Source organism: Protopterus annectens, chromosome 7.part0 (assembly GCF_019279795.1).
Source record: "Protopterus annectens isolate FY-2018-M chromosome 7.part0, PAN1.0, whole genome shotgun sequence".
In the NCBI taxonomy this organism is placed as follows: Eukaryota; Metazoa; Chordata; order Ceratodontiformes; family Protopteridae; genus Protopterus; species Protopterus annectens.
In genome coordinates, this window is record NC_056739.1 from 374,606,062 (window position 1) to 374,633,812 (window position 27,751).

The 27,751-nt window shown below is 39.6% G+C and overlaps 1 protein-coding gene across 2 annotated transcripts in view; it reads right to left on the bottom strand.

The window, feature by feature from the left end:
* The window catches only part of MOV10 (Mov10 RISC complex RNA helicase), an 892,455-nt gene that overhangs the window by 45,287 nt on the left and 819,417 nt on the right, over nucleotides 1-27,751 (bottom strand). For both annotated transcript variants that reach the window (XM_044076939.1, XM_044076940.1), the window contains exon 21: nucleotides 5,932-6,050. In XM_044076939.1, the coding sequence (XP_043932874.1) occupies nucleotides 5,932-6,050 (119 nt within the window). The remainder of the gene's footprint in view (nucleotides 1-5,931; nucleotides 6,051-27,751) is intronic.

The window sequence follows — 27,751 nt, forward strand, 5'->3', positions numbered from 1 at the left end:
ATATTGCTCTTATAAACTTAGAAAGATAATAGTAGTAGGTCTTGCATCAGTACAAATTTTCTGAAAGGTATGAAATATGAAACTGAAATGTCTGCATTATTTTCTAACTTCAGTCTTTAACAATTTGCCACTAATTTGCCAGAAAACTGCAATTTTATGAAAAACGGACCAAAAATGTGATGCAAAAATATAAAATTGCCAGACAATACAGCTGGGAACCTGTCAAAGGAGGGACACCATTTTAATATGAGCACAGTTAACTTAGAGCAGCTGATGCATTTCTGAAATAAAAGTAATGTATAACTCTGATCATTACAGTTATTTATAAAAGTAAAGTAAACCCTCTATGTTTTCTTCCAAAATTGCTATTTTGTGGAGGGATCATTAGGGGAAGAGCAACATTTTGAGCCAAAATCAGGGACAGTTGAGGTTTGGCTATGCCTAATTCTATAAAGCAATTTGCATGTAGCTCTCAACCTGTTAATGCAATAAATCTGGACAAGGCCAAATATATTGAGGGAACATATAAACAGTGCTAAAAATTGCTCTTGTATAAACTGGGACAGTTGATAGAACAGGTCTTATTTTAGCATGCATTTTTCTGAAGGTTATAAAGTCTGAAACTAGTGTGTCATTATTTAGTGACTTAATTCCTAAATCATTTGCCAGAAAACCACAAATTGAGGAACAAACCAAAAATAAGAAGCAAAAAATCTATTCATTCTTTGAAAATCTGGACAGTTGGGAGGTATAGTTCAGCTGGGGCTGTCTAAGTTTGCTGCCCTTCCCCTCACAAAACCATGGTCGAATGGAGCCTCCCCCTGCAGCCATTCCAATGATCCATTACTTTGCTATTTCACTCCATTTACCATAAATACTAGTGTGCATACTGATTTACTTCTATGATGATTTGAACTTCATTTGAAAGTTTTATTTTGCATTTTACAGCACAAACACCAAGACATCTGCTAAACAAACTTGGCATTAAAACTTCTCTGCCCTTTAAACTCACATTCATTGAAACAACATTAAAACCCACATTCAAAGAAAAATACATTTTACCCGTGGCAGATAAAAATTAATTCTGGGCTGCTTTTAAATCATAGGCCCCTTGCATATAAAACATACATGTGCTCTTTGATACACCTTCCTATTGCTTTGAACATTTTTCCAGTAAACAATGAAACAAAACTGCCCAATTCAGAACATTTCCATCATAAAAGTCTAGTGAAACTTCTACAGTCCACCATTATCAGTAAATAATATGCACAATCTCTGAAGTAGTAAAAAAAGTCATCTAAATAATTCCACGTTAAATAAATCTAACTAATGAAGAGGTTGCTGCTAGCAATCACCTTTATATTTCATGACTTCACCGAAAAATAGTGTCTGATGCCTCTGAGGAATAAATTGCCTAAATTACATTAATTAGCTAGTAATATTGCAAAATGAAATGGATGGCAAACTGATAACAGGCTCATTGTTAGTGTCTTAACTTTCAGTACAGCAGCATTCACCCCTTATGGGAGTAGAACCAACAACCTTCTGCATTAAAAGCAAGTACACAACATTTTGTGCTACTAGCAATGTGAGCCAACTTAGCATAATCAGCACTAAACTTCTCTTCCCCTGCAGCTCTCAGTTCCTTGTAAAATCTATGCAATACTCAACTACATCTCAACTTCGCAGCACAAGAAGTCTGGAAAAAGCCAAATTTATTGGGGTGGGTCAAAAGGGCAAAAAACAGGAACACATTAAATATTGCTTGTATAATCTTGGAAAGCTGCTAGAATAAAATGCTGTGTTACCATCATACATTTTACTGCCAAGGTCACTGTGCAAAATAGTCAGAACAACATACCACTATGCCAAATCACCTGCTTTGTGAAAGAGAGGAAGACTGAGACTTAAATGGCTATCATTTAATGAATTCAGTTCTCACCATAGCTGTCAACCTCTTAGCACAAAACACCTGGACAAACCCAGTAATGAGGGAATACAGCCCTCAAACATATTCAGTGAATTCAGTTCTTGCCATAGCTGTCAACCTTAGCACAAAAAACCTGGACAAAGCCAATAACAGGGTATTACAGTCCCAAAAATAAGGACAAATTTCAAATAGTCATAAACTTAAACAAATTGCTATAAAAAAGGTTGTGTTAGTATATATTTATTGCTAGAATAAAAAGTTGTTTTACTATGTCACAAACACAGGGATAAGATGCAGACTCTACACAGAAGGCACCCCAGCCAAGAATCAAACCAGAAAACCTACAGCTGTGAGGCAACAATACTGCCACTGCACCATCAAATATGTAAGGAAGTAAACATTCAGAAAACTGAAGTCTGAAATTTAAATGCCTGTCAATTTGTTAATCAGGACAGTCCGACTTGGAACAAAAAAAAAAACACAATTCTCAGCAGAGGCCCAGGAAAAAATAATGCAGACATGTCTTTGTAACATGGGAGGACACAAAAGCAAACCCACACAAACACAGGGAGAAGATACAGACCCCCCCCCCACAAAGAAGGCACCCCAGCCAAGAACCAAACCCAAGAACCTACAGCTGTGAGGTATCAATGCTACGTTGCTACCACTGCACCATCAAATTTCAAGCATTGCAATATTTAAAAACCACAGATATGATACAGATATTGATCAGATCAAATATGAGGCAAAAATCTGCAATTTATTTACAAATGGTGGTGGGTAGGGAATTCAGGTCTTTAACACCTGCATACAAGGTACAGGGTTCAAGCCTGAGGTATTCCCTACCACACCACCATGAGTAATCACACCAGTACATCCCACCTGGGGCATTTACACACACACACACACACACACACACACACACACACACTCACTCTCTTCATATTAATCACCAACCCTTGGTTGCAAGACTGAAGTGAGACCACCATAACGAATCCGCTTCCCGCTCGGAAAGCATGAAGTGAGACCAACATCATAACGAATCCTCCTCCCGCTTTGACCAAAAGCATTTGAACTGGCCGGTCGGCCGGAAATACATGTGCGGAGCTCCTGACTGGCTGCCCTGATGTGCTACTGGCTGGTCGGCCGGAAATACATGTGCGGAGCTCCTGACTGGCTGCACTGACGTCATCGTGCAGTAAAGCACGAATAAAAAGAAAAGTGAACATTTAAAATGCTACCCCCCCCCCTTCTACATAAGTTGTACTGAAATCAGTACAGTGCGTATGCCTCCCGACGTCCCTGAACATAGCTGGTCTCACTACCCTCTTGTAGACCTTCCCTTTCACTCTTACTGGTACTCGTCTGTCACAAATCACTCCTGACACTCTTCTCCGCCCACTCCATTCTGCCTGTACTCTCTTCTTCACCTCTCTTCCACACTCGCCATTACTCTGAACTGTTGATCCCAAGTATTTAAACTCATCCACCTTCGCCACCTCTACTCCCTGCATCCTCACCATTCCTCTAGCCTCCCTCTCATTCACACACATATATTCTGTCTTAGTCCTGCATATCTCCACCTCTCCAGGGTCTCCTCCACTTGTTCCCTACTCTCACTACAGATCACAATGTCATCTGCAAACATCATAGTCCACGGGGACTCCTGTCTGATCTCGTCTGTCAACCTGTCCATCACCATTACAAATAAGAAAGGGCTCAGAGCTGAACCTTGATGTAATCCCACCTCCACCTTAAACGCATCCATCACTCCCACCGCAGACCTCACCACTGTCACACTACCCTCGTACATATCCTGTACCACTCTTACATACTTCTCTAACACTCCCGACTTCCTCATACAATACCACAACTCCTCTCTAGGCACCCTGTCATATGCTTTCTCTAAATCCACAAAGACACAATGCAACTCCTTCTGACATTCTCTGTACTTCTCCATCAACAATCTCAAAGCAAACATCACATCTGTAGTTCTATTTCCTGGCATGAAACCATACTGCTGATCACTAATCATCACCTCCCTTCTTAACCTGGCGTCCACTACTCTTTCCCATAATTTCATGCTGTGACTGATCAATTTAATCCCTCTGTAGTTTCTATAGCTCTGCACATCACCCTTATTCTTAAAAATCTGTACCAAAACACTTTCTCCATTCCTCAGGCATCCTCTCACTTTCCAAGATTTCCTTACACAATCTAGTTAAAAACTCCACTGCCATTTCACCTAAACACCTCCATGCTTCCACGGGTATGTCATCTGGACCAACAGCCTTTCCGTTCTTCATCCTCTTCATAGCTATTCTTACTTCCTCCTTGCTAATCCACTGCACTTCATGATTCACTATCCGCACATCATCCAACCTTCTCTCCCTCTCATTCTCTTCATTCATCAGCCCCTCAAAGTACTCTTTCTATCTGCTCAACACACCCAACACACTCTCCTCGCTTGTGAGTACGTTTCACAAATTATCCTTTATCACCCTTACCTGCTGCACATCTTTACTAGCTCGGTCCCTCTGTCTAGCCAATCGGTACAGGTCCTTTTCTCCCTCCTTAGTGTCCAATCTTTCATACAACTTGTCATACGCCTTATCCTTGCCTTCGTCACCTCTCTCTTTGCCATGCACCTCATCTCCTTATACTCTTGTCTACTTTCTTCATCTCTCTGACAATCCCACTTCTTCACCAACCTCTTTCTCTGTATACTCTCCTGTACTTCTTCATTCCACCACCAGGTCTCCTTGTCCTCCTTCCTCTTTCCAGATGTCACTACCAAGAACCTTTCTAGCCATCTCTCTTACTAGCTCTGCAGTAGTTACCCAGCTATATGGTAACTCTTCACTGCCACCCAGTGCCTGTCTTAACTCTTCCCTGAATATCACCTCACAATTACCATTTTTCAATTTCCACCATTTGATCCTTGGTGCTGCCCTCACACTCATCCTCCTCTTTTTGATCAGCAATGTCATCCTACAAACCACCATCTTATGCTGCCTAACTACACTTTCCCTGCCACCACTTTACAGTCTCCAATCTCGTTCAGACTGGCCCTTCTACATAAGATATAATCCACCTTCATAAATATCACTCTATCCGACAGTCTTTTCACCTCCAAAACATTCTTAGTATACTGTTCCTTCAGGATAATGCCTATGCCATTTCTCCTCCCATCCACACCATGATAAAACAATTTGAACCCGCCTCCAATACACCTAGCCTTGCTCCCCTTCCATCTGATCTCTTGCACACACAATATACCAACCTTCCTTCGGTCAATCATATCAGCTAGCTCTCTCCCTATACCAGTCATACTGCCAACATTCAAAGTTCTGACCCTCACTATCACAGTCCTAGCCTTTACCTGCCTTCGGCCATGCCTTCCGCCTCCTCTCCTCCTTCGGCCAACAGTAGCCCAATTTCCACCAACAGTACTGGTGGCAGTCAATGTTAACCCGGGCCTCGACCGATCCGGTATGTATAGGTGTACTTTTGTCTGCATGTATGATTTGTCAAAATTGTACGCCGAATGCCCTTCCTGACGCAACCCTCCCCATTTATCCGGGCTTGGGACCGGCACAAAGAAATGCACTGGCTTGTAATAATTTAATAATTTTTGTAATCTGCTAATTCCACTACAAGGATGTTATAGGCACCTAGCACACATCTGTGTGTATGTATTTATGTGTGTGTGTGTGTGTGGGGGGGGGGGGGATTTGCATTTGATCAGTCTATAAATTATTTACTGTTTTTTGCACAACTCTTCTAAAAGTAATACCCACCTGAAGACATGTTCCTTAAAAATGTTAAAAGTGTACTTTGTATCAAACTAACAGACAAAGTCATTCAAACAAGCATAATGTACTCAGCAACCTTAAATTAAAGATCTAAGCATTAGTAAGGTTTGGCACCACAGTGCAGTGCAGCTCTTCCCTACCCGTAATCCAGCCAGTATCCATTAAAAACAATGTACTTTCTCTTACCTTCTGGTACTGGGTTTAGCTGAAGAGAAGTTAGCTGGGCCACAAGATCATCTTCACCATCGTCTCCAGTAGAAACATAACCAGTCCAACCACCTTTCTCAGAACAGTAATTTATGAACCTACATGGAGATAAAAAAACAGGTGAAGCTCAGCTAAAGCTATAATGTCTTTACTTTCTCCTTACATGTTGCTGTGCATGCAATTTATTCTATGAATATCCAAAAAAATAGTGCATAACAGTGATTTCATGCACCTCAAACCATTTCTGTTACAATCAAATTTAGCAGAGTTTTCATTTGCAACACTGCTTAATCGAGAAATAGAGAACGTCAAGTAAAACACATAACTCATATGAACTTTATGAGGTACCACCATTTCAAATGTAAATCAAATGAGTTTTAAACTTTATAAATTAAATATCTTTACTGATCCTGCAGTGAACTGCTCATTTCTGCTGGGGTGCTGGGAAATGCTGAAGGTTGGTGATGGAAGCCATATGGTAAAGGCACAAAATGCTCTCTGTGTTGGATGATGAAAGAACGTATAAGAGAATAAGTTACAGTGAAGCTACGACTAAGGTAGATCATTTTCACAGCCACCTATATGACCTATTGATAGAGACAAACATCTCACAAGAGCTATATGAGTTCTTTGATTGTCCCAAACCTATGTTTCCATACATCAGCGGACTCCCCAAAGTTCACAAGGATCCAGTTGACCCACCCCTACGTCACATAGCTTCTGGAAGGGGGTGGATAACTGAACCTGTTTCCATGTACATGGAGAATGAATTAAAGAAGGCCCTGCCACTAGCAGGAACTGTACTGAAGGACTCAGGAGACTTTCTGGAAAAAAATTTTAGTTACCAAGGGTCTCAAAAAATATGAAGATTTGCTACTAGTGACAATGGACATCAAGAGTTTGTTTATGGTGATTCCGAATGACTATGGTTTACAGGCAATAAGATCTTTCTTAGCAAGAAACAGTATGGAAGCAGAACCAGCATGTTCCTTTTTGGAACTCGTATTGGAAAATAACATCTTTATGTATGGGGACTCTTTCTATTTGCAGACATGGGGTGTGGCTATGGGCACCCCGTGCACAAATAGTTACTCCAACTTGGTTCTGGCTGAGTGGGAACACAATGAACTGTTACCTAGTACCTGGAAACATCTAGTGTACTACGGTCGTTTTGTGGATGATGTCTTTATCCTTTGGAGAGGCAGCTCTACACAATTGGATCTTTTTGTTAACTTCATCAACGAAAGCACAGATTTTCTAGAGTTTATGGTCAAACACGCTTCGGAGACCATAGAATTTCTGGATGTAAAGATCCATCTACACCCTGATAGAGGTATCAGTACAGGAATTCATAAAAAAGAACAGGACCAGTAAAATCCAATAAATTTATTCCGTACACTCTAGCGCCTTGGCCACAGACTCATTGAAGGCTTACTGTGGCCGAGGTGCTAGAGTGTACGGAATAAATTTATTGGATTTTACTGGTCCTGTTGTTGCTTGGTGTTTCAGCTGCTAATTTTGTTGTTTTCTTTATTCATAAAAAAGAAACCTGGAGAAATCATTATCTGCATAGGGGGAGTATGCACACGGGACATATCTTTGATAACATCTTTGAGAATCGGATCTTAAGAACTTCAAGATTATGTACTGAGAATGAAGACTTTGTAGCAGAACAGAGAAATATTGAGACACATTTAAGTAAAAAATCTTATAAAAGAAAGAATTTAAGATTGAAGCATGACCTACAGGAATTAAGGAGAGGAAAGGGACATCCCTACTTCTCTGAACCTACATCGAGTCATCATGAGAGTCTGGATTTTAAAACTCAATCACAGCAACTTAAATGTTTGTTAACATACACTGCTGACAATAAGCAAGTATGTGAAGTTATTAGGAAGTTTTGGCCAGTATTGACAACTGATGACAAAATAAAAGACATTGTAGGGGAAGAGCCTAGATTCCTATATAAGAATAAGAAGAATCTAAAACGTCTCATTTGCAACAAAGATGGTTTTGAAAGAAATAGGCCCAATTCTAACAGAAAGGGCACTTTCAAATGCCTGAGATGCAAAGCTTGCAACTCCATTGACAGCTCCAATACTTTTGTACATCCATACTCCAGGCAACAGTACAATTTTAATGTTTATGCTGATTGTACTAGTTCCCACATTATATACTTAGTGACTTGCTGCCAATGTAGTGGTTTCTATGTTGGCAAAACAGATCGTCTTAAGGAACACATCCTTAGACATTTAAGGGACATCAAACAGAAAGATCCCAATAATGCCTTAGCAGCCCATATAGTACAGTTTCCTTCTCATCACTTTGTATTTAAGGCCATAGAGGCAGTCTGTCAGACCACAAGAGGAGATGATGTTCATAATCGCACAGAGTTAAGGGAAACATAATTAATTTAAGAGCGAACAGATTACCAGGCTTGAATACCATTGTGCCATTAAAACCTGCGCTTAGGAATAGAAGGAATATGATCAGCAAACTTACTTGAATCTTGCTTCATTCATATAATGTATTCACATACATAGCTTCTAGTTTTCTCATATACAATCTCATAGTAAAAAAGAAATACTGCGCCTTTAATTATAATGAAGGAAATTATCCCTCTTTGCTAGCTGGCCTCCTTTTGGTTTACAACAAGGGCATGTCACAGATGAATGGCTGTGATGCCTTATAAATACAAAAGCTGAACAGTCCTTTTTTACGATCTGAGGAAGGCATATTTGCCGAAAGCGCTTATCTGAAGACTGAGGATTGCTTGTTTTATGTTATATTCTTTTTTATTAAAGTTTTGATTTTATTATCAAGTTTTATTGCCGTGGTGGACAACAGGAGTTTTTAGTAAGGTTGGGGGGAGGGGGAAAAAGATGCATTTTGTGATATAAAAGGTTTTTTTTAGCAGCTGTCTACTGCCATAGCAGAATCATATCTTTAACATAAGATGTATATAATGTAAATATGTAAAAAAGAAGAAATGCCACCAGCCACGACCAAACTCCTTCCAATAGATGTAAAGACCAGATAATCCACGACGAAACCAACAGTTTGATTAACGCTTTTATTCACCACACATAAAAAACATGCGTTTTCGTCCTAAACAAAGGACTTCATCAGACAAACACCATAAAATCCATTCAGCTTAAATACTTCCCATAACTACTAATTTAATTTGGAAACCAATGATTTCATGATTATAAAATATTTTATAATCATGAAATCATTGGTTTCCAAATTAAATTCAGAATTGGGGGGGGGGGGGAGAGGAAGAGGGAGATACTAATGGATAATACCCTCCAGCCTGGTACTGTTTTCAGTAATAGAGAAGCCAATATAATGACTGAAGAATGGCTTAAAGACTTTCTTTTCAATAACGCTGATAATAACAAAAGACACGATTATGGCCATGGGGATGGCAGTACATATTTGACCAAAATAGACAAGTTGCACAACTGTATGATGAAATTCAGGAATTTAAGTGTTGAAAATGCATATTTAAATGAGTGTCTGAGAAGGGAAATTGTTCCTAAGGGGTTGAGGGTTTATAAATACCCTAATAATGTAACTATAGGCTCACAATTTCACAAGAGTTTACTGAATGTGTTTAATAACTGTGGTTTGGAAATTATAAAAGTTATTATTGAGGAAAATGAGCGCAAACAATGTGAATTGGGGAAAGAAATAGATGAACTGGACAAAAACATAAAATCTGATTTAATCTTCAGTATTAGAGAAGAAAGGGATAAATATTTCAACATTAGGAGGGACATTGATGTGAAATGTGAGAACATTATACAACGTAAAATAGGAAAATTAAATAGGGATATTTATGAGTATGAAAACAGTATTAGTTATCCTAAACCTTCCAATCAAGGTTACAATTCAGGTGTTATAAAGAAGCAAAGGAACAACAATTTTTTTAAAAATAAAGAATGGTATGGTAACAGGAGAGAAGTTGAATGGGAAAAAGAATTATTCAATCAAGAATTTCCACCATTAGAACATGGAGGGAATAATGAGTTAGAGACCCAATCAAGAGGGGAAAATTTTCAGAATTGGGGGGGGGGAGAGGAAGAGGGAGATACTAATGGATAATACCCTCCAGCCTGGTAATATCAACATTATTAGTGACTGTTCAAACAATGTTTTAATAGAGGGAGACCATATTAAGTACACTTACAATGATTTTAGTATTTATAATTTTAGTGAAACTAATTTAACTATTCCGCATTTTTCCCTTTTAAGTAAGGGGTTGAAATTCATACCTACTACTACAGGAGACTATACGGGAACTATCCTTGACATTAAGTTGTTTATAAGGAAAATTAATCTAGAAATTCTTGCCTCAAGAGCGGGACTGAATAGAGTAACAGCGAAAGAACTTGTGTTAACTAGAAAATCAATTTACAACCCCCCTTTACTACCACAACTAAAAAATTTTGAGAAGGTTTTGGTAGATGGGGTTAGAAAGAAAAGTAATAAAGTCTGGGTTAACCATAACTTAAGTAAGGAAGAAAAAGTTGTGCTAAATGATTTAAGCAGAAATCCACTTCTTAGAGTTATGAAACCTGACAAGGGAGGGGGGATAGTTATAATGGATAAAATGATGTATGATGGCAAGATGAATGTCATTTTGGGGAATGAGAAAACATACACAATAGTATCCCTAAATGAGATCAACATCGCTTACAAGCGAATAGATAATTTATTACAGGATTTATTGGTCGAGGGAGTCATTGACAATAAAATATTGAAGTATTTGGAAGTTAGTAAACCAAGAATGGCTACAATATTTGGGATACCAAAAATCCATAAAAATATGTGTAACCCCCCCCCCCCTGAGACCCATAGTGTCTGCAGAAGATGCTAAAACCGTTCCTTTAGCTAAATTTGTGGACACTAAGACAAAACATATTTGGGTGAACAACCAGGTTATTCTCAAAGATTCCTGGGACTTCTTGAGTAAATTAAAACCTGAGATGTACAAGGAAGACATAATGTTTGTCATTATTGATCTTTTTAGTTGCATCCCTCATGTGAAAAGGATGGAGATGTTCGAAGAGAGTGTTTTCAATGACACGACTCTTTGTCACAATGGCAAAATAGCTAGTGTTGCATTTATGGATGCAGTCTTGAAATACAATTTCCTAACTTTTGAAGGTGAATTTTACCAGCAAAAAGCTGGGGTTTCCATGGGAGCTGCATGCGCCCCTACTTATGCCAATATTGTGTTGTCCAAATGGGAGGAAAGTTATATACTCAATTCAGAATATAAAAAACATTGGTTGATTTATCACAGGTTTTTGGATGACATTGTCATTTTTTGGGTAGGGGGGCATGCAAGATTCCTGGAATTTATGGAATATATTGGTGGGACAACAAGTTTCTTAAAATTTACATATTCCATCAACAATGAAACACTCCAATATTTGGATGTTGAAGTATATAAGAAGAATGGGAAGTTTGAAACCAATGTTTTTAGAAAAGAAACTTATGTGAACTCATTTTTACACTATGACAGTTCTCACCCCCTGCATAGTAAAAGAAATATTGTTAAAGGGCAATATGTAAGGGGGTCAAGAATGACTAGTTTAGACGTTGACTTTGAACAGGAATGTAAAAAGCTGGAGAAAATGTTTTTAGAACGTGGACATCCCAAGGAATTCGTTTGTAATATATGGGAAGAAGTCAAAAGAGGTAGGAATGACAGATTCAAACCTATTTTTGAGAAAGGAAATGGAAATTTTAGTCTTGGGGGTAGGGGGAATAATAATTACAATAAACACAACAACAAAAAGTGTGAAGGATACACAAAAAGCTTGGTGGTGGAATACAACGCTTCCAATAAAAAGATGAAAGAATTTTCAGGTACGGAATGGAACAAATTCTCCATGCTGACTGATATAGATGAAGTTGTAAATATGCAACCAAAAATAGTTTACAAAAATTCAAGGAACATAAAGAATATATTAGAAAGGAAAATAAATATCAAACAACATGGAGATGGTAACAAAATAGGAACATTCAAGTGTGGTAGGTGTCCGCAGTGCCCATATATTATTAATAAAGGGGAAGTATACATTGATAGCAGAAAGAGATGGTTAAACAGTAACAATCATTATAACTGTGATAGTAAAGGAGTTATATATCTTGTTCTATGTCAGAAATGTCAATCTTTTTATTTGGGGAAGACAGAGAAACATTTAAAAAGAAGGATATATGAACATACATATGATATTAAAAAAGGGAAATGTACAAATGCACTTTTTAAACATTCCATCAATTGTTCTGAATTCAAATATGTATTCTTTGTCTTGGATCAAATTAAACCTGACATAAGAGGTGGTTTATGGGAAGAAATTTTAGAAAGTAAAGAACTTTGGTGGCAGATCAACCTCAACGCTAGTACGAGGCCTGGCATGAATGAGTTTATATCCATTTCTTCACTTTTAAAATTAAGAGCTAATAATATTTGATTAAAATTCCATGTAATTACTAAATATGGACACTAGAGGGGGTAAGCATATATATACACAAGATAAGCTAAGGAGAATTTGACAAAACAAACATATGAATGTATTGGTTTCACTGTCATAGGAAACACAACATCAATTCTAAATTTTTAACTTTTTAATAAATAATTTTTTAGTATGGAGGTTCTTAAACTAATTATTTATTTATTTATTTATTTCATTGCAATCATATATTTAGAGGAAAACCTGAATTGTATGTAGGTCAACACTGAGTAAAGCACAAGACACTTTAAAAGGAAGACATTAATATGCAAGAATAAGACAATGTGATTTGTTCATTTAAATTTTATAATCATGAAATCATTGGTTTCCAAATTAAACTAGTAGTTATGGGAAGTATTTAAGCTGAATGGATTTTATGGTGTTTGTCTGATGAAGTCCTTTGTTTAGGACGAAAACGCATGTTTTTTATGTGTGGTGAATAAAAGCGTTAACCAAACTGTTGGTTTCATCGTGGAATATCTGGTCTTTACATCTGTTGGAAGGAGTTTGGTCGTGGCTGGTGGCATTTCTTCTTTTTTATTAGTTTTGGTAACTGCCTACTTTTTTGAATTTACTTAATGTAAATATGTGTTATATTTCAAATTACTGCATAGAAATTTCATAGAAATGAACAAATGAAGCTAATGTTCCACCTGTCTGGTATGCGATCCAGGAGACATGCATTCAAGAGTTAGAGAGAAAAGTACAGTACTGTTGTAACACACTTACCTCTGCATGCAGAGAAACCACCACAGAACAGTACTGGGAAGCTGCTAAACACTTCAGTCAGAAAAAGTCCCCTTGAAGTTTTTAACAGCTTCCCATGCCTTTTTTGTTGTGACCGCTGATTGCTGTTAGTGCTTTAGTGTGTGACTATTGCTTAATAGTATGAGGTGCTTAATAAATGTTTGTTAAGAACCTGATTTCAGAAAGGTGCTTAACAAGCATGCTCTTTTCCTTCTATACACTACAAGTTATTATCTTTCAAAAATAAGACATAAAATGCATCACAGACCATCTAGATCCCGGGAGGATCTTTATGAACCCCACCCAGTTTGGGTTTGTAAAAGGCAGATCATGTCTCCTAAACCTGATAGACTTCTTTGAAGCAGTCACCAAAGCCGTAGACGCGGGTAAAGTGGTTCACACAGCCTATCTAGATCTTGCCAAGGCTTTCAACACATCCCCCACTCTGGAATTATAGATAAACTCACTAAACTAGGTATAAATCCCTATGTCACAAGATGGGTTGCTAACTGGCTCACTGACAGAACCCACACTGTGAAAGTAGCAGACTCCAAATCCGACGTCAAACCAGTGACAAGTGGAGTACCATAGGGTTCAGTCCTGGGTCCTCCTCCTGTTTGGTATCTACTTCTCTGAAGTACAGGCTAACACAGAAGGTCTTTGGCTAACTAAGTACGCAGATGACTGCAAACTAGGAGTCCTAATCAAAACTCCTAATGATGTAGACATCCTACAAAAGGGCCTCACGGAGACAGATGCCTGGTGTCAAAGCCATGGCCTCAAGCTCAATGCCAAAAAGTGCATTGTTATCCCCTTTGGTAAAAACTCTGTGTCCATGAACTACCACATAGACGGTAGTCTACTTAACACTGAAAGTGTGATAAGAGACCTTGGGCTACAGGTGGACAGTAGTCTTTCTTTTGATAATCACATCGCCATAGTGGTCAGGAAATCCTTCTACGTGGCACACCTCATCACAAAAGGTTTCTCATACAGAAAAAAAGAGGTCATTCTTCCCCTCTACTCATCACTCATTAGACCCATTATACAGTACAACACCCCTTTTGGTATGTACCTCACAAGACATCTACAACAACTGGAAAGGCCACAGAAATACCTCACAAAGAGGATTACCGGCCTCAAACAGATGCCCTACGCAGACCGTCTCAAAACAACTCCAGCTTTACTCCATCGCATATCGCCTACTTAGAGGTGATCTCTGTCTAACATACAAAGCTATGTCAAGCCCAGAGCTGTTGGACATGCTCCACTTAAAGAAATCCCAATCCCTCCAAGCTACAAGCTCTAGGTGCCTAAACCTTGTCACCACAATAAACAGAACATGCCGGAGGGATAGATTCCTGTCCCAGAGACTTCTCATACTCTGGAATAAACTACCTATCTATATCATACAAAGCTCCTCATTAGCACTCCAAGAAAAATATTGATGATTGGATGGGAAATAGGAAATTCACCCCAGGGATCACTTCTGTGGCTATGCTCGACAGTGGCACAGGAAAATAATTTTCTTGAGTGGCAAAAGCAAGGATACCTTTTTGGCTGGGCTTGTATAGGCCCTAGGGCTGATAAGCCTACTACCTACCTATGAGTGTTCACAACTCAGGCTGCAGAAGTAGAGCTTGACACAGGCTTATTGAGGGATCCTGCTCTGGACCCAGCTGTTCTACATCTGGCCCTGCTCAGAATGTGCACAGAAGGTTGCTGTAGTGTGTGTGTGTGGGTGTGTGTGTGTGTGTGTGTGTGTGTGTGTGTGTGTGTGTGTGTGTGTGTGTGTGTGCGTGTGTATGTGTATGTGTGGATGGTGGGGGCTGGGAACAGTGAGATTATTAATCCTTACATTCTCCTTGCAATCAAACCTCAGAGGTGTGCACAGAAATTACCATAACTTGTTTGGGACACAGAAAATGTGATCATTATTTCTCTAATTTTCCTCACAGATAAACCTCAGAGGTACTATACACATCTTCATGGTTGCTTTTGTGAGGCTCTGACAGTGCAGTCATTATATTTCAGATGAATACATAGATGGAGGTAGATGTCTTTTGCTGGTGAAGAGGCACGCTGCATGATGTGTGACAGCAGTAAGTTGAAAAGTATAATTATGGCCATTCATCATACAGTTTCATCCCAATCTGGGAAGGTGACTATCGTTTTTTTCTGCTGACAGGGAAACGGACTATTCTCTGATATGTTTCATGCATTCTTGCATGCATTTATTCTCTTAGTTTATTGGGAACTAATTTTTTGTCAGCTTTCACCATTAAGCCTTGGGTGCAAACTAATTCTTTCTTGAAAGAAAAAATAAGACTGGGTTTCTTCAGTTAATCATGATTTTTGTCCAGTCCATAACTTTAACAAAAGGCTGAGGGAAAGCTATAAAATGTACCTAATTTTACATAGAATTCCACGGCTTCTAAGGTCCAAGCAGCCTTCAGACTATTAGCTTAATTCAATTGCTTCCTCCACAGTTATCACACTGCAGTCTTGGCCATTTAGCGAGCGATGAAAGAATGCAGGAAAAATTGAAAAGCAAGACTATTTCTTCAGCCACAATTTTTGTCAGGCCATCTTTGGCTCAAAAGGTTTGAAAAAATGCAACTCAGATCATATATAACTCAAGGTCTTCGGGGGGGGGGGGGGGTGAGACTGATGGCTTCATTTTATTATGTCCTCATTTTTATGGTGTAATCTTAGGCATTTAGGATACATTTAAACAATGTAGAAAAAATGTGAAGATCTCAACAAATAACGGGAAATTAAGAAACAATGTAATTGAAATGCTGTCACAAGGCTAAGATGGGGAAAATAGGGGGCACAATGGGGGTGTGCAGGGGGGACAATGGACAGCAGGAGGCCAGCGGAGTCTTTTTCCTAGGGTTTCATTTCACTGAAGGCCATAGTCAAAATATTTAGCATTGCCATGGACTACCTCATCACATAACTACATCATACAGCTTATCACCAAGGTTTTTTACTCTCCCAAACACATTTTATAACACAAATGTCTAGATATGAAAAAAAATATGCAAGGTGCTTGCTTTTTTCAGGTTTTTGGTATGCAGCAATCCTTTTGACTACATCTTTATTTATTACTATATACCATGTACCTGTTTGCATAATAGTGTTAAACATATCCTAGACTTAGCAGATACACTCCTCAAGCTGTTTGACTTAAGTTTAGTTACTGGCTTCATCCCTGATGAGCAGCATACAGCAATAGTACTTCCCCTCCATAAGGGTGGCCTTACAACTGACCTGACTAGTTAAAGTCCTATCAGAATCACAAGCCACATCTGCAAAACCTTGGGGTGTATCATAACTAACCACATAAACTGTGATATCAAGACTCTTGTTTGAATTGATCCCCAACAGTTCAGCTTTGTAAAGGGAAGATCCTGTCTATTAGATCTGGAAACTTCTTTAAAAGGGTTACGGAATCTGTAGACATTGGCCATCAAGTGCATATAGTGTATTTTGATCTGGCAAAGGACTTCAACACCATTCCCCAAAGCTGGCATCATACAAAAGCTAACTACTTTAAAAACTGACTCCATATGTGATAAGATGGATGGTAACTGGCTGAAATACAGAGCCCAGACATCAATAACTATGAATTTGACCAGTGGTATCCCTCAGTGCTGTAGTATCTCCTTTTTGGTATTTACTTCTCTGATCTCCAAGTCGTGAGCCATGACCTCTGGCTAACAAAGTTTGCAGATGACTGCAAACTAGAAGTCGCTGTTAAGTCACAGTACAATACCCAAACCCTTCTGAATAAACCCTGCCTATTAAACCACTGGTGTACCAAAAATGAGCTCAAACTAAATGATAAAAAGTGTAGTACACTTTTGGTAGACACCCCCTCCCCCATCATACTATACAGGCAACACGCAACTACAAAATGACCTAGATACATTTTCTAATATAGCTCCTTGTCTTTGACCATCATGTGACAACAGCTGTCAGGAAATCCATTTATTTTGCCCACCTAACTTCCAAAAGAATATCCCCATGGTCTAAGCACTGATCAGGATAAATTTTGAGTACAGTGCCCCCTTTAGGGTGCATCTCAATCATATAAATCAATAAACAAGACTCTAAAGGTTCCCAACCAAAAAGGATCACAGGCTCTGAACTATGAAGATGTGATGGAAGTTTTATCCATTTATTCAGTGTTTTAAGACTTTAGAGGGGAGATCTGTTTTGCTTGCTGCACCATTATGGACCCAATTATCCTAGACCTCGTGTTTCTCAGCAAGTCCAATATCTCCAAAAGTTCTAGAACCAGGGACCTAAATCTTCACCAATAGATGCACAGTGGAGAAGCATACTTGTAAGGTAGTACCTCCCAAACCTTTGGAATAAACTTACTCTACATGTTAAGCAGTGAGACTTGCCATCCTACTTTAAAACATAAAATAGTGACTAGATAGATATCCACAATTCAGTCTGGGTTTTACTGGTATGGTCTTTCTGGAGAAAGGAGGAGCTGCCTGAGGAAGGATAATGGCAAAATGTGAATGATCATAACATTTGTTGGCCTTAAGAATATCTATGAATCTAAACTGCTTTTATGGCTTACTCACATAGCTTGTCAGAAAATCTATGCTTACCCCCATAATGATCCTGAATAGCATAAAGTGGGTATAAGATAATGAATGAATAATCAAATACAGCCAAAGGATTACTACACTGGAAGTCAGTCTAGCTCCAGTAAAATGTACCTCTGTGATAAGTTCTTCATAAAACAGGCTATTAGACAGGAAAGTCAAAGCCTATCCTGGTACTCAGTGGGTGAAAGGCAGCAAACACATAGGTCTGCTCCAACTTATGGAAATTAAACATACCTCGTAATGTCTTATTGTACTTGGGTAAATTAAAATATTTACTGTTGCTGATCTCTGTTGCTGGCCGAAAAGGGTCAAAATACCAGCCCATTTATCTGGTAAACAAACAGCAATCAATCAATAAATAAGCCGTCCAGAATTTTGCAGAAAATCCTTCATTTTGCTTCATATTTTTGTCCTGTCCCTTATCAAGTGTTTGGCTTTCTGGTAAATAACCCAAGATCATACCATCTCTCAACTCTCCAGAATTTTACAGAATGTCCAGATTTTTGCCTCACATTTTTTGGTATGTTCTTCATAAAATCTGTAGTTTTCTGACAACCATAGAGGAATGTGCTCACTAAATAATGAAACATTTGAGTCTGAGAATTTATATGCATCAGAAAATGCATGATAATGTAAACCCTGTTATTCTAGCAGTTTCTAACTTTAGGAGGGCAATATTTAAAAATCTGTCCCTGATTTTTGTCCTTTATCCTTCCATTATTTTTGGCTTTATCCAGAATTCTTAAGCAAAAGTAAGAGTTATGCAGAGGATTAACATTACATACTTCTATTAGTCAGAAAATGCATGTTGATGCAAAAACCTGTTCAATTAAATTTTAAATGAGCAAGTTTGTTTAAACATTTTCCCAGAGTTTCAGCCTTCATTCCCCTGTTATTTTTGGTTTTGTCCAAAATTCTTGATGAAAAAAGTTAACTAGCATGCCTTAGAAACACTTGCATAGCCTTTTCTGTGAAAACTGTGAACTTGGGCACCCCAAAAATACGATTTATCACTCAGCTGCCTTTTCCAGCTGGCTAACTTTGTGGCTACCTCAGAAAAGCCAATGCGAATGTGTCCATGTAATCACTATTCTGGCAGCAGTTTCAGTGCATGTTGAGAAGCTGCTGAGCTGAAAGTGTGTGTGTGTGTGGGGGGGGGGGTGCATACCTCACAACCTGGAAACATCAAAAATCTGGACAAAGGCCCATGAAAAATAGATACAAATCTTTATGCTGATTAACATAAAAATGCATACATAATTATGTAACCCCACCTACTTCAATGGGATTGTGGGATACCAACTTTCAAACACAAACTGAAGGACAACCAAAATATGGTCCCAGAGTCCCCCTGCAGCCATTACAATGTCCCATTACTTGGCTATTTCACCCCATTTACCATAAACACTGTAATGTGCATACTGCTTTACTTCTACAATGATTATTTGGATTTTATTTTACATTATATATAGCACAAACATAACAGACATCTGCTAAACAAAGCAATACAGTCTCACGATGAAAATAGACTTAGCATTAAAACTTCTCTGCCCTTGGAAGTAAACTCACATTCACTGAAACAGCATTGAAACCTACATTCAAAGAAAATGCATCTGGCCAGTGGTGGATAAGATTACCTTTGAGCTGTTTTCAAATCATTGGCACCTTGCACATGAAACATACATCTGTTCTTTGATACACCTTCCTGACTGTATTAAATTATATTCCTTGTATAATACAGCACCCTTATTAGAGTGTGTTTTAAATTTCTTGTTTTGAACATCTTCCAGTAAGCAATGAAACAAAATGCATGAACCAATCATGACAAAACTGCCCAACTCAGAACATTTCCATCATAAAAGTCTACTCAAACTTCTACAATCCACCAGTATCAGTAAATATGCACAATCTCTGCAGAAGAAAAAGTAATCTAAACTGTCACCTCACAGCAAGAGGTTCTCCGGTTCAATTCTTGGCTGGGGCACCTTCTGTGTGGAATTTGCATGTTCTCCCTGCATTTGCATGGGTTTCCTCCCACATTCTAAAGACATGCGTCCGGAGCTTTTCTCCCCGGGCCTCTGCTGAAAATATGCTCTGTGCACTAGTCGGACTTTTCCAGTCAACAAATGTTAAATAAAATAAATAAATAAATAACTAATGAAAGGGTTGCTGCTAGCAAACAACTTTATATTTCATTGTTTCATCTACAAGTAAAGTGCCTGTTGCCCTTGAGGGATAAATTGCCTGTTACATTAAATAAAATAAGCTACTAATTTTGCAGTAACTTCTAATATTGCAATAGGGAATGGATGGCAAACAGATAACAGGTTCATAGTTACTAGGTATCTCTGCCAAAGAGGACATTCTCAGGACTGCAGCATCCACCCCCTTTAAAAGTACAACACAGTACAGTATCAGCAATTCATCTACACACTGTGGGAGTAGAACCCAGAGCCTTCTGAATCAGAAGCAAGTATTCTACCTGTTGTACTACTAAAACAAACCAGTTTCACATAAGCAGCAATAAACTTCTCTCCTCCTGAGGAACTATGAAGCACAAGAAATCTGGAAAAAGCCAAAATTTATTGGGGGGGGAGACAAAGGCCCAAAACCAAGAACACATTGTAAACATTGCTTGTACAAGCTTAGAAGAGTTGCTAGAATAAAATGTTTTGTATTACCATGCATTTCCTAAAATATAGCCATTTAAGTTTGTCTTTCTATCATTATTTAGTGAATTCAGTTCTCAATAATTTGCTAGAAAATCACAAATTTCAAGAGGAACAGACCAAAGAGCTAGTGTGGGTAGGGAATTCAAGCTCTTGTCCCTTGCATCCAAGGTACAAGGTTTGGGCCCGACTATCTCTAACCACTAGGTATGCTTAAACTGGGGCATTTTACAGATGCACACCACACACACACACACACACACACACACACACACACACACCTTGAGCAATATGCTTGTGGATAAATAAAACACCACTTTGAGCAATATGTTTGTACATAAATAAAACAACACCTTGAGCAATATGTTTGTAGATAAATAAAACAACACCTTGAGCAATATGTTTGTAGATAAATAAAACACTTGGCAGCCCAGCACATAAAATGGACTTTGCAGCACCAAGAGACAAATGGTGCAGATAAACTAGCAAAGCATTCCATTCAGATATACACTGCAAAGCATTCCATTCAAATATACACGGCAGTCAGCAGCCTATAAAATGAGCAACAAAGGGTACCAAGGAACGGACTTACAATGTTTGCAGGACTTAAAGTTATAACTTTGATCACGTTCACGGACTTAACGTTATAACGACTTTGCTTGCTTACAGATGCTGCTGCCATTTCAGTTTGAGAGATATAAATGGTACCTGCATGACACACACACTGCTTGTAGATAAACTGAAAGGGCAGCAGCAAAATAAAGGGACTTGGCAGCTTGTAGACACCCCCTATAAAATGAGCAATATGCTTGCAGATAAATAAAACAACACTTGGGCAGCCCAGTACAAATGGACTTAGATAAACTGAAATGGTAACAATAAAAGAAAGAGAACTGGCAGCTTGTAGACACGTTGCTTTCGCAGACTTAAAGTTATAATGACTTTGCATGTTTGCAGATAAACTGAAATGGCAGCAGCAAGAGATATAAATGGTGCCTTGCCTGCATGACACACACTGCTTGTACATAAACTGAAATGACAGCAGCAAAATGAAGAGACTTGGGAGCTTGTAGACACCCCCCCCCCCGCCTATAAAATGAGCAATATGCTTGCAGAAAAAAAACACTTGGGTTGGGCAGCAAAATGGCAGATTTATGATATAATGCACAACAATTATGATCCAGCCAGCAGATAACTGAGTGAGCAGACTGAGCGGCATTCCATTTTAATAAAAGATAAATAGCCAGCAGATGCACAAACAAAACGGCGGCATCGACGGACTTAAGTTACAAGGCACACAGTGACATTGCACACAGACTTATGAATGCTTAGCAGAATAGCAGATAAAATAAAGAGAAGCTTACAGGCGAATTCTGCATAACTTATTCACATCTGCCACGATTGGTGTTTCCCTCTATTTTGCCCCCAAAACTGGTAAATACTGAGGAATTTGGTATGGTTGAGAGATATTGGGGAGGGGGGGGGGTTCTCATCCCTCCTCACCCTATAGTTCCAGTGATTATGCACAAATATAGGTTCATAGGTAGGTACTAGGCTATTGGCCCTAGGGCCTATATAAGCCTAGCCAAAGGTACCGTGGCTTTCGCCACCCAAGAAAATTATTTTCCTGTGCCACTGTCGAGCAGAGCCACAGAACTGATCCCTGGGGTGAATTTCCTATCTCCCATCCAATCATCAAGATTTTTCTTGAACAGTGCTAATGTGGAGCTTTGTTTGCTATAGATAGGTAGTTTGTTCCAGAGTATGGGAAGTCTCTGGGACAGGAATCTGTCCCTCCAGCATGTTCTGTTTATTGTGGTGACAAGGTTTAGGTCCCTAGAGCATGTAGCTCATAGGGATTGGGATTTCTTTAAGTGGAGCATGTCTAAAAGCTCTGGGTTTGACATAGCTTTGTGTGTTAGACAGAGATCACCACTGAGTAGACAATATGCAATGGAGTAAAGCTGCAGCTTTTTGAGACGGTCTGCATAGGGCATCTCTTTGAGGCCGGTAATCCTCTTTGTGAGGTATTTCTGTGGCCTTTCCAGCTGTTGTAGATGTCTTGTGAGGTACATACCAAAAGGGGCATTGTACTCTATAATGGGTCTAATGAGTGACGAGTAGAGGGGAACAATAACTTCTTTTTTCCTGGATGAGAAAACTTTTGTGATGAGGTGTGCCACATATAAGGATTTCCTGACTACTGTGGCGATGTGATTATCAACGGAGAGACTACTGTCCACCTGTGTCCCAAGGTCTCATATCACACTTTCAGTGTTAAGTAGACTACCACCTATGTGGTAGTTCATGGGTACTGTGTTTTTACCAAAAGGAATGACAATGCACTTTTTGGCATTGAGCTTGAGGCCATGGCTTTGACACCAGGCATCTGCCTCAGCAAGGCCCTTTTGTAGGATGTCCACATCTTTTGGAGTTTTGATTATGGCTCCTAGTTTGCAGTCATCTGCGAACTTCGTTATCCAAAGACCTTCTGTGTTGGCCTGTACTTCAGAGAAGTAGATACCAAACAGGAGAGGACCCAGGACTGAACCCTGTGGTACTCCACTTGCCACTGGTCTGAATCTGGATTTGGTGTCTGCTACTTTCACAGTGTGGGTTCTGTCAGTGAGCCAGTTGGCAACCCATCTTGTGACATAGAGATTTATACCTAGTTTAGTGAGTTTATCTATAATTCCAGAGTGGGGGATGGTGTCAAAAGCCTTGGCGAGATCTAGATACGCTGTGTGAACCACCTTACCCTCATCTACGGCTTTGGTGACTGCTTCAAAGAAGTCTATCAGGTTTAGGAGACAAGATCTGCCTTTTACAAACCCGAACTGGGTGGGGTCCAGAGTTTGGAGATTACCAGTGTCTTTGTTTATAAGTTCCATGATAATATGTTCCATGGCCTTGCAGACCAGGCTCACCAGACTAATGGGGCAGTAGTTCCCGGGGTCTGTGGTGGCTCCCCCTTTGAGGAGTGGGATAACTGTCACTGTGTGCCATTCAGTGGGCACATAGCCTGAGGTGAGGCTATGATTGAACATGGTACTTAGGTGGGGTGCCAGTTCATTCTGTAGTTCATGTAGAACACAGCCTGGGATGTCGTCAGGTCCCATGGATGGCGTGTTCTTGGCTTTGGATAGTGTGTTTTTTACCTGTGCAGTCGTGATTACAGGAACTCTGCATTCTTCTGGTATAGAGATGGGCCCTTTATGGGATGACAGAAGGGTAAAGTTAGCACTGAACCTATCTGCCAGGATGTTGGCAATATCCGTTGGTTCTGTATATTTAGTGCCATTGTGCTGTAACTCAGAGCAGATCTGAGTGTTGCCATTGAGATTCTTGACATAGCTATAGAATGCTTTGTGGTTGTCTTTAGAGTCAGTGGCGATTTTGTTTTCATAATTAGCTTTGGAGGATTTTATGAGGGATCTCAGCTTCTTACTGAAGCTGACCAGGGAATTTCTCCAATCATGGGATTTTACTCTTTTGCAACAGTTTCTTTCTTCTGTTTTAGAGTTTGTTTATGGCAGGGGACCACCAGATTGGCTTCCTTTTTTTGGAGGATAGCATCTTGGTTCTGTTAGGGATTGCACGATCCATGCACTCATGTAAGTGCTTCTAAAGTGCATTTGTGTAGGATTCAGCAGTCATACCTCTATTGTCCGTCAGCATGGGTGTCGTGAAATTTGCCACTTCTGTCTTAAGAAGCATGAAGTTGGCTTTGGAGAAATTTTTTACTGTGGTTTCCCTAATGGGGGTGGGGAGGGATGTGGATGTCTAGGGTGATTAGCTTATGGTCGGATCTGACCAACGAGGAATTGACCTCTGGTGTGGAGCACTGGTTGCCCATGTTGGTAATAACCAGGTCTAGGATATTGCTGCCCCTGGTGGGGGTGTGGATAAGTTGATCCATGGCATTGGAATTTATGAATTCCAGAAAACGTTGAGCACAAGAGTTGGTACATGAGTAGTTTTCCCAGTTAATGGTAGGGTAGTTGAAATCGCCCATTATTAGGGTGTTAGGTTGTACCCTAATATTTTCCAGTGTATTAAGAAATGAGGAGTGGGAATCTTGGGGCATGGTGGGGGATCTGTAGCAAGCTACAATTTGGATTGCGGTCTTGCCCAGAGTTAGTTTCACTTGGATAATCTCGGATGCATTATGCTGAGCAAATAGCCTGGAGGTGTGGATATCCTTAATGAATATGGACACGCCTCTGCCTTTAGTGTTTCGGTCCAGGTTAGGCGGCCGAAAGGTGTGGTATGAATTATAGCCTGGTAATGCAGGGGTACTCTCTGGAGCCTTGAACCAGGTCTCTGTCACTGCACAGATGTCGATGTTCTCCATTTTAAGGAGTGCTTCGAGAGAGTGCATTGTGAGGTTTAGACTTCTAGCATTGAGTAGCAATACCCTCCGATTCTTCTTGCTTGTACCTGTTAGGGTGGTGAATTTGTCATTTGAACCTTGCCTAAAAAAGGCACTATAGGGGTGGCTAGAGCCTTAGCCAGTATCCGGAATCCCAGGGGCGACAGGTGCAGGCCATCTCTGCCAAAGCATCATGGCTTTTCGATCATGTCATCCCAGGCAGACAGATACTGGATCCCCTTAGAATGACACCAGAAGCTTAGCCAATTGTTGAAGTCAATCATTTTGTCCTTGCACTGTGGTATCATTCTAGGTGATGGCAGGATGCTACTCAGGGCTAGGGTCATACCTGCCTGGGCTACAAGATCGGACAGCTCCTCCATGTCCCTTTTCATGTAGTCCAAGGAGGTATGTCTCAGGTCATTCACACCAACATGGACAATGACAGAATCATATTTGTACTTGTCATGGAGTGACCAGAGTGCATGCGTTATGTGGCGGATCCTGGCACCCGACAGGCAGCTGACAGTAACTTTCTCCTTGTTTAGCCTGGTGAGTGGAACATCAGTGTGCCTGACTATAGAGTCACCTATGACTAGAGTGTTGAGTACGTTGTTATGCCTTACGGGCTGTGGTTGAGTGGCACACTGAGTTTGTTGGCTATGTGTCATTTGGGTTGTGTTGGGGGGTGGAGGTTGCTTGTGTTTCTGCTTTGGAGGTCCCTGTTGCTTGGGCAGGTTTTTACTGAGAGCCACCGTGAATGTAGGTGTGTGTTTTGTGTTTCTATGTGTGTGTTTTGGTGGTGTAGGTTTTGAGGGACTATGTGCTGAGGGTGGTGTGGTGCAAGTGTTTACCGTCTTGGGTAAAGAGAGCTTTGCTTCCAGTTTAGCTATATAAGTGCATCTCTCACAGGTTGTAGTGTTGGGTGGTAGGAGGAGATGGTTGTCTGTGTACATGAGGCAATTACTGCATTGCCCCAAGATGCCCAGATTCATCAGGTAGACAGGAGAAAACACCGGGAGCTGACCCTTAGACATGCCTGGATAGGTGCTTATTTGTTAAGTACTAGAAACTGTTTTCCTCTAGACAGTGAGGAAAGTTGAGTGCTGTAGTAATTTGTAGCTTATTTAGTGCTTACAATAAGTTCTGAACAAGTGCTGAAACAAAAAACTGGCTAGTTCTAAGAAACAAAATTAAGCTAGATGGCTTCCCTCCAACACAGAAAGGCTTGGGCCTAGAAGCCTACAAATAGTCCTGGACACAGCAAATCTATATCCAGGCTAGATTACCCACAGGAAAGGCAGGAAACAAGCTTAGAAAAAGTTTTTTTTTTTTTTTACTGCTCCCAGATGAGAAAATTGAAAGAACAAAACAAATGAAAAAATCTAATATGACTGTCTTTAGTCAGAACAAGTTTTTGCAAAGAATCAGAGAGACATTCCCAAGCAGCATTATGACATCACATGGGATAGAATGCAAATACTTCTAAAATTAAGGCCTTGTAAGTAAATATAAACTGTTACCAGGCAGCATAAGAGAGAGAGAGAGTTTGTGTGTTTCTGGAGCAGTTTAAATACCAGTAATCACTGTACTACTTTACCAAATACTTGTATTGTGCTGGTGAGAAGATCAAGGACTGGTTAAGTGTCTTACTACTGTTGGGGAGTGTGCTGGAACTCCCTCCATCCCCTGGCAGCATTCCAGGCTCAGCAATCACTGCTTCCACAATCTCCCATCCAAGTGGTATACTTCTCAGCATTACACAGCTCACCAGACTATTAATGTTGTTATTGCAGTCAAACTTAGCAGCCTCACTCCCCCAGAATGGGCAAACCAGCAGACACTCACTTCCATCCAGAACCACCAATCTGGTCCCTTCATCTCCCATTCTGGCAGTGGAACATGGGTCATTTGAGATGCAGTAAGGCCTTTATCCCTCTGTGTCATGGGGCTGGATAGTAGTTCCACCATTTTTGATTTTTCTGTTAGCAAGTTAGTTTTACCAAAAACAGGTTTAGTTTCTCTTCGATTATACTTAGTTTTTTTGCAGCCACCACTTTTACGAAGGCAGTTTCCATGTCCTTGATTAGTAAGGAGAGATGTTTGAACAGGATGAGTATTTACTCATCAAAGTCCATTTCCTTCAACCAGTTTGGCAGTGGTGATTTTTTTTTAAATCAGGGAATATTTCAATGCCTCCACATTTATTTATTTATTTTTAAGTCTGTAGTACAGAATTGAGGCCAACAAAGTCAAACCCCATTAGCTGTAGACTTGACATGTTTTGAATCATATTTACATGGCCTATTAAGCACTAACTGAAACAATTCACCATTGTAAATTCCACTAAACATGCTTAGTTCCCTGGCACCACCAGTAAGATGATACATATTTAACCATAATTTTTAGACTCCTGTAGCTTCTCATCAAATTTGCTCTCTTTTTCAACATGAACACACTACTTAAAAAGTTTCCAGTTAAAAAATTAAACAAGAATGATATTGTAAAACATGGTATAAAATTATACAACTGCAATGAAATATCCTACCATTACATATATGTAAAGTGTATGCCTATATGGTTTTGTGTCAGAATATCAAGTTTTCTGAAACTCAAACTTCATATGGTTAAGATAACATATTTGTCTTTATGAAAACTCAAACAAAACAAAAAGTCTATATTTTTGCAGGGGAGCAAGCCCCCCTGCACCTCCCATGTGGGAGGCTGTGCTCCCCCCTACACCCTGTTATATATGCCAATTCCAGGAATGCACTACTGTCGGGAAGAGAATAAATTCCACAATCCCCACTGTAGTATGATCTCCATATAAACATTTCAAGTTTTCGGACA